An 18669-nucleotide genomic window follows, 5' to 3' on the forward strand; every position below is an offset into this window, starting at 1 on the left:
TGAGGCAAATTATGGGTGTCTACAACATATATGTCAAGAAGGCAAGAGAAGCAGACAGATGACAGAAAGCTTCTTTACCTTACTAGTTACTGTGTTTGCTAGTCATTTTCTTCCTCAGACCTCATGTTTCTGCCTCTGATACATAAAATTGAGCTATCTGCATATATATGCACAAAATCATGTTTACACTCCAATATGGGTCAAAGCCCAGAAGTGACATTTCTCTGCTTGCAAGTAAGAGCAGAGTTTTGGCTGGTCTTTTATTCAGGACACATACAATGTAACACACAATACAGGCTGATTAATGGTGCAAAATCTGTTTAGGCTAGAACTGACATGGTTTCATTAGCTCCTACATTTTCTAAATATTTCTCCAGTCTGAAGAGACTTGGATTTTCAATAAATTTCACCATTTAAAGTCCTATTTAACTTACAAAATTAACTATATCCCCTGTAGTAAGTATTCATTCTTTTTTACTCATTAAGGGGCAATCCATTCCACTATGAACCCTTTAATACCTATAGTTTAAAAGCATATGCCTAGAAGGGATGAGAGTACCTAAGCCGACAACTATTTCAGCGTAAACACAGTGTTTCCATCATCCCATTACTATACCTTTTCAGTCCACAAATTTGAATTAACTAGTCCTTCTGCCTGCAGGAAATCCTGTACAATTAGCAAGAGCTTGAAGGCATTTTCAGCATGTGTAGGGAGAGCTTTTGATTCTCTGTTATCAGTGACTGACCATTCTAACATCTTCTCCAGCAAGCTGCACAGAAAACAAAATCCCAAAGTAATTATCAAACATTCTAAATGTAAGTGCCTTTAAAAAAAATCCAATTAAGTATTTAATTGAACTGCCTAGTCTGTAGTGATATAACTGCCATCTCCTCAATAAGCCAAAGAGACTTTGAAACCAGCAATACAGTTTCAACATCTTATTGCCACATGACACTACTAAACAGGTAGCAGAATACACTTCTGACAGTAGGCGATGAGAGAGCAACAAAAAATACACCTTGTTGGGAAACAGCCACCTCTTCCCAGCATCACTATTGCCCCTTATTTTTCTGTTTTTCCTCAAAAAGGGATGAAAGAATCTGTCCTTGAACTGTACACTCACTTGAGTTTTATTTCATCAGAAGGCCGCAGCAACTCATTGGATACCCCCAGTTTGGTCAGTGCAGAAAACACCTGTCCTCTCTCAATCCAAGCAGCATCATCAGATTTCTCAATGCCTTTCCACATTATACACAGTAGGATGTCTGTAAGTAACTGTAGGAGTTCATTATCACCCCCCTGCAAAAGAAGATAAATGTTTACAGCCCTTCTAGAAAACTTTCAAAACATTTCTTGTTCATCACAGTCCTTATGCTTGCATGTTTCAGCATTTTTGAAAAATCTGCAGTCTGAAGTCCAATTGCCAAATATATGAAAATGCAAATACCAGAGACTCTGGCTTGCTTGTATATTGCAATAGATATCGACTCGACTTGAACATTGTTATTTCAACCTGACCTTTAGCTACTCTTGAATTCTTCACAGCAAGTCTGCTCCCTGCCTCCTCTGGATGATAAAGAATGTTGAAATATAGAGGGGTGGGGGAGCTGGTAGGATTTTATTGGGGAGGAAGGGGGAGGGGCAGGGAATCTTATGTTCTTTCTGTTGTTATTCTTTTAACATCAAAGCCATTCCAACTACTCAACAAAAAAAAGACATTACAAAACAGAATACCCCTAATTGCTGTAATAGACATATATTGCTTGCTTTTCTGTTGGAAGATGGGAAGAACAAAAAATGGACAATAATAATCCAGAGAGATGACTGAAAATGAAGAAATTGCAGACATTTGTAAAAACTAACCACACAGAGTGAACTACTTACTCCTTGGTTTTCAAATAAGGAAAGATCAGCGGGGAAGCCCACATCATTTACAACACCCAGTTCTTTGTCAGGCTGCCCGGAGAATGGTTTTGTGCTCTCTGTAGGTGATGGTGTGCTGGGCTGGCTATCTGTCATCTGATTCACAATGTCAGCCAATTCATAGGAGTCCACACTGGACAGATCTAAACTTAAATGTGAAGGGTTACTGTGCCACAGTTCTTCTCGGTCCTCCAACCTAAAAGACATCTCCACTGTGGATGCATCCTCCAATGGCGTAACACAGAAATGAGCAGGGACATCCAGGGATTTGTTGTCTTCTAAACTCCATTGATCAAACAGACCATTAACAGATGCAAAGCTGCCAGTTTTGTCTCCCTCTGCCTTATCAGATTCATGTTTCTGAAGCTCTTCAACAGGAGGCTTTTTTTCCTCTTTCCTTGTGGAATCAGCCCTGTTCTCTTTAAAGACAATCCGAACATCTGAGTTTTCTTTCAGGAATAGTCTAATCAAAGTGTCCTGCCAGCCCAGCTGCTGAGAAATCTGTTGTGCTGCATCCAACTGGGAATGCAAAAGGTGCAAAACCTAAGGATAGAAGATATCCCACACCTACACATTACTTTCTGCTTGTAACTGCATTAATTCTAGATTTTCAATAATCATTTTATGCTCTCACAATGTTTTTTGTGGTTATTAAGAAGCAAACAAGCCATAAATTAATTTTTCTCATTAGAAAAATATATTTGAGGAAAAATATAAAAAAATCCTGAGTAGTGGAGAAAAGAAGCGTATCAAAGCATTCAGCCACTTTTCTGCAACAATTCCAGCTAAAGCCAGTTATCACAACAAATAATCCTATTCAGCCACTACTCTATAAGAAAAGAAAATCTAGAACAGAAAATATGGATGATTAGTAACCATTAAATGGAAAAAAATTAAGAAAGTTGCAGTATTAATAGCTTACTGATAATACACATTATCATTTCACTTCTTTCACTTTGAGAAGCCTTAATAGACAATATAGTGCCTCACAGCTACATTCAGTACTATCAATTCCAGTGATACAAGCCAGACACGGTTCAGTTTCTTCTCTATCTTCCTATCATTTCCCTGAATCCCCGACCACTCTCATGAACCACAATATGATCCATCAAAATAACATTAAAAATGCAAGCTATTTGAGAATCATGATAGACATTTGTTTTTTCTTCTGTTTTTTAAAAGGATTTGAATACATAAAATTCAACATTAAATGACAGATGGGCTTCATTTTTAACATAAATCATTGCTTAGGAGAGCAGTAGCAACAAATATCACTCCTGTGTCTCAAATAATTAAGATACCACACTATACAACTTATAGGCTTAAAGGACAGTATTTCAGTTTTAAAGGAGATGACTAACCTTCCTACAGATAACCACTCTCACATTTACATCTGATCTGTGAGCCAGATGCACTACAGCTAATAGATCTTTATAATTCACAACAGGATCTGTAGGGGAGAAAAAACAAACACGGTATCATGCAAGAGAATGTAAGAGCCAAACATTAAAAATTGCCTTAGAGCTCACTTCTACATCCAGGTGTAGTAAGGGAACAAACTTAAAGGAACTAAGAAAACATTAGTGGAGACTAATGAGAACTTCAAATAGAGCAGCCCCATAAGGTAAGAGCTCTAGTATTCCTGAGTAAAAACGCAAGTATGTTTGCCTCCCAGCAGCAGGAATTTACTAATGCTAAGCAAAACACTTGCTAATTACCTGCATACAGAACTTGGTTAAGAAGGTTTTTAATAAGAGAAACAGTAACTGGCGATTCATTCAGAAGGAGCCCCAGTCCAGAGTATCCCACTTCTCTGAGTCTCATACGGTGCTTACTACGTTCATAAACTTTAGTACATTTCAGCATCTCTTCCAGAATCTGCAATGAAAAGTCCACAAGAATGCAAAATAAACAAAGGGAGCATCCAGATCTCTTAAACTTAAATCATATGTAACAGGTTGAAGCACTGTTTTTAAAGTTTACTTTGTATGCCAACTCAAACAACATGGACTTATTTTTTTTCCAGATCCCAATACTTTATTTCAAGAAAATACTAACTCCACCATGACTATTTTAACAAGCAATAACATCTAGCTAACATGAGAGAAGAAAAAATTAATAGAACTTGGAGATTTAGTATTTTTGCAATACACTTCTGCAGTCAGACCACTGAAAAAATGAAAATTTATATTCAATTGATTACTTTAAGATCATAGAATTCAATTCATTACCTTGAACACAAGTTCTCTAAGTCTGTCAGAGTACCTTTGATGCAATAACAGAGCATAAAGAATATCAGCGTTCCCTGGTTCAAAAAGCAATAGAAAAAGCTGGTCTGGGGTTGGGCTGGAATGAAGTAGGCTGAAGAGAACATCCAGAATTCCACACAGCTACAAAATTAAGACAATTGCATTAATCCACAGCTCATTCAGGCTTTGTGCTGTTTGGGAAGAATTTCCTTGGCTTTTAAATTTTACCCTTCACTTGTTATATAAAGTAGACATTTTATCTGCTCTATATTAGGCATTTAAAATTTTAAATTTTTTTCCATATATAGAGCACCTTATCAAACTCCTAATCAGAGCTGCAAAGCAAGTTCAAGTTCTCTTGATGTCTACTAAATAGAAACCCCATCATTAGAGCTTTTGATCAGCTTCAGTCCAATTAATTTAGGGTTGTAAACTAAGAGAACTTTTCTAATGACAGTATTACAAAAGATGTGCTTTCTGCTCTCCCCAGGGGGAAAGAAAACCAGTAAAAATATGGGCACCTGCAGAGCACTTTGTCAAGCACCCAGACTCCTTCCATAACCTGCCTTAGCTACAAATAAACATAACCACACAGAAAGCCTTGCTCATGGTCTTTTTCTTTTTTGTTCCCCCCGTTTTAAGCACACAAGATTTTCAAGCACCAAGAAGCCAAATCAAAAACATGTACAGTTTAAACTATTAATTTATGCCATCTTGGATACCTGCTCCTCTTCACTGGTGGCAGCGATGTATCCTACGATGCTCTGTATTTCTTCATGTGTTCCACCTTTGCTCAGGAAATATTTGATCAATCCATAGAGAGATGTCCGTATTGTTCTGAGGTCATCAGGAGCCAAATCACTGTCTTTACAGCTACTGCTATACACCAATAAACAGGAAGGCAACCTAAGAAAGTTCTTCATGACTCATTAATAGCAGTTAGACTGTACTAGTTTTGTAATTTTTCATCTACCCAGATAGCATGGCACAAGCTATCAATTTTTACTGAAGTAAGGCAACTGGATGGTAATAAGCAATAGTAGACCAGACATACCAAGTCTAAAAAAAGCCCTGAAATGTAGACTTGTACAGATCAGAATACAGGTCAGTATTTCAGGTTCCTCTCCCACCCTCTAAATGAAAGAGCCAGTCTTCCTCAGTGACATAACTATACTCGTAAGCAGATATAAATCACCAAGACTGAAAGCCGAAATGATATATTCCTAAAAAAGTCCTACTTAAAATTCTACAAGAATATAAAAGAACTTAAAATGATAGTCACCCTCTCTTTTTATCATGGTAATGATGACTTAACTTGCATTGTTGATAACGAGTTCTTCAATTTTGTGATTTTAATGACTTCCAAGCATCTCCAGTATAAGTGACATGAATTTTATACAATCCTATATGTGCAGGTTTTGCCTGGGGTAGAGATAATTTTCTTCATAGTAGTTAGTATGAGACTGTGTTCTGGAATCGTGCTGGAAACAGTTGATAACACAGGGATGCTTTCATTACTGCTGAGCCATGCTCACACTGAGTCAAGGCCTTTTCTACTCCTCATACAACCAACCCAAGGAATATTCCATTCCACATGATGTCATGCTCAGCATATAAAGCTGGGAGAAGGAGGAAGTGGGGGTGGAGGGGACATTCAGAGTGATGCCTTTTATATTCCCAAGTAACCACTAGGTGTGATGGAGCTCTGCTTTCCTGGAGATGGCTGAACAACCGACTGCTGATGAAAAGTGGTGAATGAATTCCTTACTTTGCTTTGCTTGCATTCAATGGCTTTTGCTTTACCCTTTAAACTGTCTTTATCTCAACCCATGAGTTTTCTCACTTTTACTCTTTCAATTCTCATTCCTAACCCACTCGGGGGAAGCTCGCAAGAGGCTTCGTTGTGGGGTGGGGTTAAACCATGACACTGTCATAAAAATTAAAGTCAAGGAAAAGTATTAAGTCAAATGGAAAAAAAAAAGTGCTATTTTGAGAATTAGATCAACCACCAAAAAAACAACCTTCAGATTTATTTTTTAATTTTCTTACCAGGATAATGGATAAAAAAAACAAAACGAACCAACAGCCACATACAATAAATGAGGAATTAGAAGAGGTAAAACTCATACCCATAATAAATCCTGAGTGTATCTAGAAGAAACTGCACACCATATTTCTTTCTGAAGACTCTTCTGCTGTCTTTGATGATTGTAGAAAGATACTGTATGTGCCCTACAAAGCAAAGCTTTCTATTAGAACCTACATAAAGATTTCTGTCAAGTGAAGTGTACTGTGTCATTGCACAGTTGCCCAAGGCCAAGAGCTCACCGATTCTGAAGGGGAAGTCTCCACTGTTCCAGATACTGAAGTCAAAAAGTAAGTGTTGATACATCTGTTGCAAAAGCTGCATGTTCTTTTCTACAGAGACTTGTTCTATCAACAACTGCACAGCCATGAGGACATTCACATCCATTAAGATGCTTGGCACCTTTCAAAATGAAAACGGGTGTTAGCAATGTACTAAAAAACTACCATTTTTTAAATCAAATCTTGAGATTCTTTTATCTTCTACAGCAATGTCTGCTTACATTAAAGCAATACAAGAAACACAAAACCAGTCCAGTTTGAATGATCATACAAACACAGTATGTATAACAAAAAAGTAGAACATAAAAAAAAGCCAAAACACAGTGTTTCACTTCACAAATCAAGATCAACTCCTCCCATTTTTGTTTTTCAGAAAAATGAGATAGGAAAGCCTCTGAAGATCTTAGCATCCTGGCTAAACTAAGAGTTCTAAAGTAATCAGGACCTCATCCATAGCATTCATTACTAAAGGATGTTCCTCTAACTTCCCCACCTTCTGTAACAAGGCTCCGAGCGTGGCAACTCCATGGGAGTGAATGAGATTTTCTTGGTTAACATGGTGCCTCTGAATAAAATGTTTTATGGTCAAGATGAAAGTTGCAACAATGTTCTTCTCCAGGCGGGCTTCTGCAAAACAGAACAGCAGTAGCAAAAGCCTCATGGTTTATTGTTGGACCACTGCACAAAAGCAGAGGGAAGAAGTAAAATCAAGTGTTCATATTCCTCGCTATTTCCTGAGCTCCCCAACTTCTTTTCTGTTTGCTCCCTAGCTGCAAGCTGTCTTTAGATTTTTCCAGTGCAGAGTCATAGTTGTTCAATGTCTCTCCAGAACCTGACTCAGTTGCTTTATCCATCTGGCTGTACACTGGACATCCTCTTTCAATTACAGTCTTTTACATAAGATGCAGTATTATCCCTCTCTAGTAGAAAACTAACACTTTCTAGCCATGATATGCAAAAAATTTAAGATTTTAATTTAAAAATTATTCACTTCATGTCATCTGAAAAAACCCAACCAACCTACCAAAAAAGGTAAACCCCTTTTCCACTGCAAGGTCTCATTTCCCCCAGTTTGCTGTTAAGATCAAAGTTCATTTTCAGTGGTATTAGCACAGTTTAAAAAAAAAATAAAATAAAATAACAAAAAAAGAAGTATCCTTAAAGCTTCCTTTTTCATGTTTTTGAATTTTAATTCTAAAATCTGAAAATCTGACTGTGTGGAATAGGTAGGAGTTTGAACATTGTCTTACTAAAAATTTGGCTAAAGGCTAAACAATACTGCTCTGATGCTGCAAATTATTTGTGTGGCTGCCTGATGCAGCACTCAAGTTGTAGGAAAGCTCCTCCTACTGACATAAGTAGGCTTTGCATCAAACAATTTCTCAAAACGATCAGAACAAACGTTTCAGAATTACACTAATGTAATAGTAAATCATGAAAAGAAACATAATACTATTAAATATAGCTATATTTGAAATACATAAGTTAATTTTACAGAGTGCTAAACAGTTCATCCTGAGTATCTATGTCAGATACCGAAGAACAGAAAAAACCTTTCAGCTTTACACAGGTACTCTGCAAAAGGTAGCACATAATAAAATGGCTTTCTGTCATTACAGGGAGATTTTTAATAAACTAGCTTAAAAATTACTTCAGTTCAAGTGCAGTTTCCTACCTGATGCCTTCGTGGATGACAACACTACCCAGTCTCCCTCTACAGGAGTAACTAGCTCTGGAGGTAGAGTTTCCCCTTCAGACTTCTCGGGCACCTTTCCACCAAGAAAACTGATCTGCTCCAGCAATGGAAACAGCACATTTATTCCACCAATACAGTTGATCATATCCTAAACCAAGAGGAAAAAAAGCAGGAAAAACATCACCATAACTAAAATCCCTAAGCTATGTAACATAAATTTACTTCACATACAAGAAACCTTACACACAAATTAATCAGAATGTTTCACATACCACTTTGAAACTAGTTTAAAACACTGTTTAACAGAACTCCCCAAGTTTCAGACACTGCAATTATATACATACCTTCTTGTCAGCTCTTGTTTTGAAAGTGCATTTTCACATTTCCTTCCTCCTCTCCCCACATAAACATGGGAAGTGAAAGACACAAATCTTAAAAAGAATCTTCTGCTAAGTATATTTGAAAACTAGGAAAAACATTTCTCCTATTTCTCAGATACTCACAGCAAACAGTAAGAAAACACTGCACATGCTTTAATCGCATTCCTGCAAGATTTCAACTTCAGACAGTTAATAAATAATAAAATTTGATTTCCACCCCCCCAGGTAACTTTGCACATACTTCAGTTCTAAGCCTCTTTAAAATACAGGTCTTCTAAGCCCCCTTTTTTCCTCCCTCCTCAAGCAGGGATAGCATAAGATTTCACTTCTTGTGGTGAGGTATAAGATACTCAAATCAGATTTCTAGAAGTGATTCACAATGCCACTTAGAAAATTAGGATCTCAGCAAACTAGCTGGACACACCTGTTAATTTGCCCATCTTAATCAAATGAAAACTATTGCACAGTAAAATTGTAACAGCCCAATATCCTGTAAACCTATTTATTAACGTTAGATATTATTCTCCTGTCCCAGTCAGAAATATTGGGGAGAAGTAAAGAAAATAATCATTTTCCTCTTCATTTTTTTTCTACTTTTTCAGTTACTCCATGTGCCTTTGTGATGCTCCCTCTCCAGCCTATGTTTATTAAGGTGAATTTAAAAAAAGTGAACAATTATATTAAGAAGGTTCTTTATTTATGCAAAATTTATCTCATGGCTGAAGACTTCTGGGATGGTTGAGCAAAACAAGAGGCCGACAGACTGGCAGCTTTTGGAAACAGAAATCAACTTAAGGTTGAAAAACAGAATTTGAACCAGAAGACAGCAGTAACTGTAGCTCCTTCTAGGCTGCCCCTATCTCCTCATGAGATCCTCATCAGCTCTCAGGGGTTTTTCCACACTCTAGTCCTCCTCAAGAGGGTGCTAAACGCCATCATGTTTTCTAATGAATGATTCTCCTACGACTTGTACTCACAACATGCTTTCCTATAAAGCCAGAGATATGAACACTCCTCACTCAAGCCTCTTCCCACTACTGGATGAAGAGAACAAACTGCAATATTATCAAACTATTCATATCATATCAAAATTCACTAGCAAGTATCTGACTTTTCTTAACATTTATCTTCACAAGTCAGCATACTCACAGTGTAGCTTCAACAGTATTCCTTATTAGTTTGCTAGAATAGTTGATTGCACACCGTCCTTAAACATAAAAAGCAGCTCATATTTGTTTGTATATTCTTTCTCAAGACAAAAAAGATAGGGCAATTCATTGACAAGTTTTCTACACTCAGACTTTGAGTGCAGAGGACTACAGTGAATATTTGTTTTTTTTTTTCTCTGAAATGAGGCTTTTGGACTGCAAGATCATCTAGCCCTGCCAACCCAAACCAAAATAAATAACTAGACTAACTTATTGCTTAAAATAAATGCTGGGTGCTTGCAATATATGAATTCTAGAGCTTGCTTTCTGCTGAAGTCAGTCTGCAATTCAAAAGTATTCTTTACGACTAACACAGCAGAAGTCACATGTGTTAATGCTACTATTCTTAATCTAAATCAGAGTTTAAGACTACAAGAAAACCATGACCGAACTCACTAGAAATGATAAAACGCTTTCAATACAAAACATGTATTGAACAGATTATGAAAAATAGATAGCCACCACAAAATATCTCAATGCATTATCTATGATAAGAGCAGTAGCCCTTTTAAATTATCAGTAAATTTAATGCAATACTACTCCAGCTTCAGCATTAACCCATTAATTCTCATTACAAAATCATGCTGTATCTGCATTATGATATTGACCTCCACATTCCAAAAATTAATTGAACTTATGCAACCACTGTCATATTCACAGCTGGTTCTGCTTCAGAATGAATTTACCTTTATGTCCCAGTTCACTACTTTGTTTCCAGTTAGCCTTCCATGTAAAAGATTTGCAGACAGATCAAGACAAATTGGGTTTCTGCAGGCCTGTTAAACAAATGAAGAGACTACAATATCATTTAGGACCCAAGTTACAGATAAATGAACACAAGATTTATAAACAATGCATAATATGTTTCAAGAAGTTTGTGCCATTGTGTTGATATTGAAGTATTTTAACAATTTGGAATTCCTGGAATATCATACATGTTATGTTAGATTTGACATTCACAATTGTACAAAGTAATTCTGTCCTTTTGCCACACAAAAACAAAGCCCTGTGCAAGACTGTACTTTAAGAAAGCTCTCAATGCTCCTTACCTTCCCATAACCACCACAGTGTAAAGATGGTAAGCTCACCTGTCCTATGAAACAACAATCACAAAGCAAAACAGACCACCTAGAACATATTTTGAAATAAATGCACACTGTGTACTGTTTCATACCTTTGGTGTATAATGGAGCAACACCTTACTGGGGAGATCTGCTACTTCAGCCTCTTGAGACTTCCAAGGAGTTAAACAGTTTGGACCTATTAAAAAAATATATTAAAATTATATACATATATAGAGAGTCACAGAAGCATAGAATAGTTAGGGTTGGAAAGGACCTTAAGATCATCAAGTTCCAATCCCCTGCCATGGGCAGGGACACCTCACACTAAACCCTGTCACCTAAGGCTCTGTCCAACCTGGTTCTCATTCACAACTTCCCTGGGCAACCCATTCCAGTGCCTCACCACCCTTAAAGTGAAGATCTTCTTCCTTATATCTAACCTAAATTTCCCCTGTTTTAAGTTTGAACCCGTTACCCCTTGTCCTGCACTACAGTCCCTAATGAAGTGTCCCTCCCCAGAATCCTTATAAGCCCTCTTCAGATACTGGAAGGCTGCTATGAGGTCTCCATGCAGCCTTCTCTTCAGCCTGTCCTCATATGGGAGGTGCTCCAGCTCCCTCATCATCCTCGTGGCCCTCCTCTGCACTTGGTGCAACAGTTCCATATCCTTTTTATATTGAGGACACCAGAACTGTACACAGTACTCCAAGTGAGGTCTCATGAGAGCAGAGCAGAGGGGCAGGATCACCTCCTTCGACCTGCTGGTCACTCTTCCTTATATATGTTAAGAGCCCACTGGATAGATTTCAACCTTCACAAATTTTATACTATTATGCTTTACTGCAGCAACAAAAAGGACACTCTGAACCATACCTATTTGAGATACATTTTGAAGCAGTCTCTATGACTTAAATAATCGTTCCAGAGGGTCTGCTTAAAAAGAAATACATTCTTGATAAAAGCTAAACTATACAAAGAAGGGGGGTTTATACACTCAAACAGATCTAATGTTTCTGTCTTTGAAATACCTGCCTCATATTTGTCACAAATCTCTCTGTCATCAAGCCCAAATGTCCACAAAATGAGTAAACTTTAAGAGAGGTTTTTTTGGTAACACAAAATATTTCTTTTAAATGCTGGAAGTGCCTTTATGCTAATCTCTAACAACCTCAAGTCATTATGGAACTTAACACCTTAATACCTTGAGCTGTAGGACATACTTCATCAGATTTTTCTTTTTTTTAAATGACCCTTTATTTACTAATTGATTCTTGTGGAAAAATCCTCAAGCATAAATCACCTTTAATTGTCCTATTAAAACAAGGGCAATACTTTCCACAAAAATTAAGAACTTGCAAGTGAAAATACTACTTAACATTTTGATTTTGACAGGTCTGTACATACGACAGAGGAGCTAATGCAAATACAACATTTTAAATAAAAACTTCATAAAGTACTTATATTTCCATTTTAAGCTTGTTTTAAGGTCCTCTCGCTTAGGTCAGCTCTGTAGTTCTTCTGGGTTATAACTTCATTTTGCATCTGTATAGAGCAAAGCTCAGTGGGATCTTGTCATAACTCATACCTTTATTCCACTAAAACCAGTATAATCAACACTTACCTGCTAAATATAATGCTTTCACCTGAGAAGGTTGCAGTGCTTCATGAAAGATGATAACTGACCCCAGTTGGCCCTCCAAAGATGTTGGACACCCCCATTCACTGTCCTGAGTCCCTGCTGAAATCATCTTGGTGATGAGCTCTGGTTTTCCAAGCACCCCACTCCAACTTCCTGTAGAGAGAATGCCCCCAAGTGATGTCCGATGGGGCATAATGGGGGAGGAAAAAGGCGGATCTGGAATCTGAGATGGAGGAGGTGTTGTTGTTCTTTGACCAGCTGAACCAATGCAGCAAGATGTAAAAGACTAGAGAGTCATGGATGGAAGAAAACAAAACACAACACATACTGTAAATCTAACCTGCTCCTTTCCACAGTTTCCAAAATAAATCTTAAGATTATCTCTAACAAATTTCAACTAAATAAATTAAACCAAGAGTTTAATTTAGTAAACTTGTTGCATGCCAACAAGTTCTGGCATGCCCCGGAAAAGCAACAATCCAGCACTAGGCCAAAAAAAAAAACAACCACCATACGCTTTACACAACAGCAGACTTTCTCTAATTAAGAGCCATCTGATCACCTCAGCTGTTGCCCGACCTCCTGCCAACCTCTAGTGGCAGCAGAGCCAAGATTATGGTGCTCCAAATACCCTGGTAAACGTTCCTTTTCTGGATTATATTCCCAAATACTAGCCCAGCATATCTGCTACTTGTATTTCTCATATAAGCTATTCCACTCAAATAGATGCTCCCATGAGAGGCTTACTTCCCCTGCTTTTAGCTAGTTTGTTTATAGTGCTTATTCTACAGATGAGCCATTATCCAGAGTTTTATCCTGCAACGGAAATTATTTACTCTCATTTTTGAGTGTTTAAGTGGACTGTGTCCAAATTAAGTGTTTGATCCACATATTTAACAAAAAATTAGGATTTACAAAAGAGGGAAGAATGCTTAGTGCTGTAGCCCAGCTTATAATGAATTTATTCCACAAAAGGAATGGACAAAAGTGACAAAGAAAGCTTAAACATGACATATACTTATTTTGATGGCTAGTATGATTTTTTTTTAGGCTAAATGTGAAATATTCAAAATAGTTAGATTATCTCCATGTAAACTGCTTATCCAGCTAACATAGATGAGAGATTATTACACAGATGAGAGATTAGCATATTAAGGGAACATCCATAAAATACAAATAAAAAAAGTTACTGCTGAAAACAACAGGTAATATTCCTCATTGAGGACTGACACAACAATCCTACTAGCAGAGCTGTGATTTATTATGATTTACTAAAATTATGTCAGTAGGATCAGATTATTATTTTGAGGAAAACCTCACAATCTAAACTAATCTGGCTGGGAGTTTCTGTTTGGTTTTTAAACTGAGATGACTAAGCAAGAATTAATGAATGGTTAGTTATATTCCAAACTGATACTCTGGACACTGTCCAAAGTTGAACAGAAGCCTACAGCAATAGGTTAAGGTATCCTAAACTCCCATACAATTTCCAAATTAAAAAAAGCCAACTCTGGTCTCATTGTTCTATAAGAGCTCAATACAACAGGAGTATGATTCGGAAGGTGAACTTACTTCATTCATGGCAGGGAATCGAAGTGGAGCAGACACCTTCTGCTGCCCATTGACATAGATGTACACAAGGCTCTGACCAAAGGGCCTCTTTCCAGGCATGTGAACAATAGTTATGTTGTGCTGGTTAAGCAATATAAAATAACTGGGTCATTATTAAAAAGCAGCGAAATGACTGTACAGAAATATGTAACTTCATCCCCACTAATCTGGTGAGGAAACCACTTAAGAAAATTAATCCTAAACAGATAAGCTGTTTTAAACAGGTTTCATCATAATGCACATCAGTCCTTAAGTATGTGAATAGAAAAAAGCAAGGCAGAAACACAATAGCACACTTAATTTATTCACACAGCACTACAGCCACCTATACTTGTTATAACTTAATATATAAAAATCTCAAATATAAGATGGTTACAGCATTGTGCAGTAACAAATGCTTATTAACATAGGCATAATTTAGCTCAATCAACTGCTAATCTACATGGGAATTGCTTGCATTATTTGAGATCAGATCTGTTCTTATGCCATGAATTATTTAAACATAATAGACCATTTGTAAAATAACCAAAAAAAATCAGAATTTGACTCCTGAGCTAACAGAACTATCCTAATCAAAATGCTTTCTAGTATCAGATCTTACCCAGAGAGAGTCAAAAAAACAATGGTCAGGCAGCATCACTGTCGCATATTCCCTCTTCGTGCAAACTGCAACCACCAGTACCCCAGAGTACGTAATAAATGCTTCAAAACCCATGCCGCTTCCTGTAAAAAAGCTACAGAAAAAAGACAACAAAACACACAATCAAGGACTTACTTCATCAAAACTACTGGAAATCACCTAACAGTACATTCATTAAGGAGAGAATCAATTTATCCACTTGTCGTTGGGCCAACATTTACTATTTGAGAAGTGTCCTTTTCATTGTGCTCTCATAGAAAACCACTTTCATAGGAAACAGTGAAAAGGCTGTTCTGAGATGGTTTTTATCTTGTTTTGCTTAAGCTATGAACCTTAACAAAACTTGGTATTGCGGATATTGAAACTGTAGACAAGAAACCATGATAATGGAGAAACTACATGCTTGCTTCTGCAACACAGTCTGGCTCGGGTGACAGGTGAAACTGATACCTTTCACAAACTAAGCACTATATATTGCATTCTATAAACAGATAGGGTATCATGTGCACAGGGAACAGATTACCAAGATTTGTGCTGTTGATGTAGTTACAGTAACTATACCTATAGAGTTGCTTCCTCTTGCCACTTTTGCTAGTTGTGCTAGGGTCCACCCGGTCCTGGTCAAGGCAGAGCCAAGCATTGAAAGAAAATGCAGAGCCTGGCCACTTGTGAATTGATGGAACAGCAATTCCAGCCATGCTGTGGTACAAGTTGAAATACTGCAAAGCACTAGCCATGCCCTGCTTTCGGGCCATTGCCAGGATGGCTCGCATCACTGGAACAACATAAGGGTGAACTTGTTTTGGTTCCTCTGTCCTCAGGAGCCGTATTAGTTGAAGCAGTTCTTCTGAGCCCATTGACTGGCTCCCCAAAGAGCCCAGAAGGGCAATGAGGTTCTCTGCACAAGTAGAGTGGAGCGCAGAGTGGGACTTCAGTGTGTCAATGATACGGATGACCATGTTCGCATTGACACACGTGGCACGACTCTGTCTGTTAATACAGCAGATTCGCCTCAACCAATTTGAGATGAAAATCTGCAGGTCATGTGATTCTAGTTCTGGAAGCCACTGGATAAGCAGCAATAAGGGCTGGACATTACTAATGCCTAGTATCCCAACAGCCATGTGGTCACCTTCAACAGCCTGAAAAAACAGCAGATACGAAATACAATAAAATAGAGCTAGAGGTACTGTTGAAAAGTTGTAAGCATTTTAGTGTTCAAAAAAGCACATCTCACCATATTCATGAGTTCTTCCAGCAATTCCCGTGAGGGCTGACCCAACGATTTCAGTACCTCATAGATATGTGCATAACCAATCCTCTCTTTGAAGACCTCCTGAGGATAAAAATCCCAGTCTCACTAACAAATAAAATGGACAAAAATTGCTCGTTCTGCACAGGTTCTAATTTAACACAATATTAGACACAAAAGAATTAGAATGCAAGAATAATGGAGGCTAGAAGTCTCTTTTTGCTATGTCCAATGTGTAATCTCTAGCATGCTCATATGAGAAGTATTTCACTGCAGCATGCAGATAAATTAAAGATTAAAAGTTACACTTTAATTATTACCTGTATAAGAATATAATTGATTTTGTATAATAAAAATGTTAGTTCTGTCACAAAATACTAATAGCTTCATTTTTTAATGCAAACTATAGCATGAAATGAAGTTATTACATCGAGAATTAGAAGTATTCAGCTATTAATTTCTGAGTGAAAGACTTTCCTAGATTAGCTTGATGAAAAACCACCCATTCTGAACACTTCAAAAATTAGAGAAGTTTTCCAGGGAAGCTTTTCTGAAAATGAACTGATTTTATGAAAATAAAATATCAAGATGCAAAAGGACAAATCTGTCAGAAGTGAGGTGGTTTCTTAGGTAAATGCAGAAAGAAATAAACATATAGGTTGCGGTGGGAGTACAACTGAAAACTTTACTGACCCTTTGTGAATCACAGCCAGTCCCCACCTCCAACATACAAACCTTCCCAGGCTTTCCATAGTCAGTGGAGAAACAAGCACTCTGAGTAATGCTCTGAAGGCGCATAACTCACTCTGACTGTACAGCAAATAGCAATCAAACCAGACGACTCCCACTCTTTAGCCTCCACTGTACAGCCACATCCCTTTCTCTATGCCAAGACTAGGGAATCGTTCAACCATGGTGTGAACCTAATGAACTCAGCAGTCTAAGAATAAATACACTGAATTTTCTGTGGGCTTACCTTCCAGTCAGATTCACAAACCAGCCACAGCCTATCCATTTATCAAATCACAAGAATAACTATAAAGGAAATTGCCAGAGAGGTTGTGGAATCTCCTTCCTTGGAGATATTCCAGAGCCACCTAGATACAATCATGAGCAGAGTGCTCTAGGTGACCCTGCTGAGCAGGAACATTTGACTAGATGACACCTAGTGGTCTCTTCCAACCTCAACCATTCTGTGATTCTGTGAAAGTCAGGGGAATGGCAAAACCACCGTTTGGACAGCAGTACTATCCTGGGTTAGTTTAAAGCTATAATAAAACTACAACACAGACTCCTACCTGAAAATTCCTGCAAATATCCATGAATTCTACCCCAAATATTCATGCGGCAAATAATGATGTATTCCTTTTACAAAGGTTCCAAATGCTATTCATACTTCAATCTTCCAGTTTTGTTAGAAAGATGGGTCACTGTCCACCCATTAAATGCATATAAATGGATAAAGGATTCTAATCACTATTCCTATCTGGCAAGAATGTGTGACCACAACCTGCTCATCTTCACTAGCAAGATTCATCAAGATACTGCAATAAAAACACTAACTGAACACAAGATCAAGAAACCTACTGCAAACAGACCTCTGCATAAACTGTTACCTTAGCAGCTGGAGAATTGTGCATTACTGCAGTGAGGGCTTGAATGGTTGAAACTGCCAAGCGGTCTAGGTGCCCCTGAAACACCTGAAAGTAGCAGGTACAGAAGTTATATAATAATACACAAAGACAGTTCAGCTCCAAAATCTATACTGTGCCCTCCTGCTAGGAGGGAAACCAAGAGTTTGTTAACATGCTTCAAAAATCATTTCCCCACCAGTCAAGATTTCATCATCCCATGGCCTACAGGAATTACATGACAGAAGACAACTAGCCACATACTTCAAGAGGAGAGAAGCACTCACAACATACACTGCACTTCAAATATTCTGATGGACAAACAGGTTTTCCTCATGCGTCTAATGGACAACCTCAAGAGGGAGGGAGGAAAACGAATTAGAAACCTCTTGCAGTATGTGTGTGTGTGCTGCTGGACAGTCAGGCACCTGCAGCTCATATGAAGTGTTTCCTTTTCCATCCAAGCCTCTACACACCAATACAGCACACACACACAAACAAAACATGAGAGAAATTACACCAGCACAGTAAGGTGGCTGCCTCACTCATAGCCTCATTGGATACATAACATCTCTTTTTCCAAATTAAGCCATCTTTTGAGGTTGTTTTTTTTACCCTGTAATTCTTGTTTATGTTGGTATTTCTATGGTTGTTTTAAGGACAGAAATGTTGGAGCACTATTTCACATCCATCAGTAAATCCAATTAGCAAAACTGCAAACAAACATACTCTGTTTCATCATCTCTGAAATATTATATGCATATCAGACATATTTTGAAAATGAAGCATCAAGAATCAAAGACAGTGTTAGATGTGAACAAACATTTACATGCGGTTAGAGTGCTGCACTGAGTTTCTACAAAAGCCAAAGCTATTAGTTAGAATCGCAATTTGTAATTACCATACCTTGAATTTAGCATTTCTTTACATTTTAAATCAGAACAAAATCATTCTACTATAAAATTAATACAACAATTTGCATTTGAAATTTTACACAGTATTTTGGGA

At 37.6% G+C, this 18669-nt stretch overlaps 1 protein-coding gene across 6 annotated transcripts in view; it reads right to left on the minus strand.

Annotated features, from left to right (window-relative positions):
- Nucleotides 1-18669, minus strand: part of NBEAL1 (neurobeachin like 1) — an 80319-nt gene that overhangs the window by 25293 nt on the left and 36357 nt on the right. For all 6 annotated transcript variants that reach the window (XR_009729330.1, XM_061378886.1, XM_061378913.1 and 3 more), the window contains 19 exons: nt 17647-17730; nt 16016-16114; nt 15340-15920; nt 14740-14872; nt 14100-14219; nt 12510-12813; nt 10999-11084; nt 10511-10600; nt 8216-8384; nt 7034-7167; nt 6502-6661; nt 6303-6405; nt 4896-5052; nt 4156-4314; nt 3643-3802; nt 3286-3374; nt 1886-2467; nt 1125-1300; nt 617-770 (listed from right to left, as the gene is read on the minus strand). Coding sequence is in view for 5 of the 6 variants with exons in the window: in XM_061378886.1 (XP_061234870.1) it covers nt 617-770; nt 1125-1300; nt 1886-2467; nt 3286-3374; nt 3643-3802; nt 4156-4314; nt 4896-5052; nt 6303-6405; nt 6502-6661; nt 7034-7167; nt 8216-8384; nt 10511-10600; nt 10999-11084; nt 12510-12813; nt 14100-14219; nt 14740-14872; nt 15340-15920; nt 16016-16114; nt 17647-17730 (3540 nt within the window). In the remaining variant the exon portion in view is untranslated. The remainder of the gene's footprint in view (nt 1-616; nt 771-1124; nt 1301-1885; nt 2468-3285; nt 3375-3642; nt 3803-4155; nt 4315-4895; nt 5053-6302; nt 6406-6501; nt 6662-7033; nt 7168-8215; nt 8385-10510; nt 10601-10998; nt 11085-12509; nt 12814-14099; nt 14220-14739; nt 14873-15339; nt 15921-16015; nt 16115-17646; nt 17731-18669) is intronic.

This window comes from Neopsephotus bourkii, unplaced genomic scaffold, assembly GCF_033783945.1.
Source record: "Neopsephotus bourkii isolate Nb327-2 ecotype Australia unplaced genomic scaffold, CSIRO-AGI_Nbou_v1 NB_196, whole genome shotgun sequence".
Taxonomy (NCBI): domain Eukaryota; kingdom Metazoa; phylum Chordata; class Aves; order Psittaciformes; family Psittacidae; genus Neopsephotus; species Neopsephotus bourkii.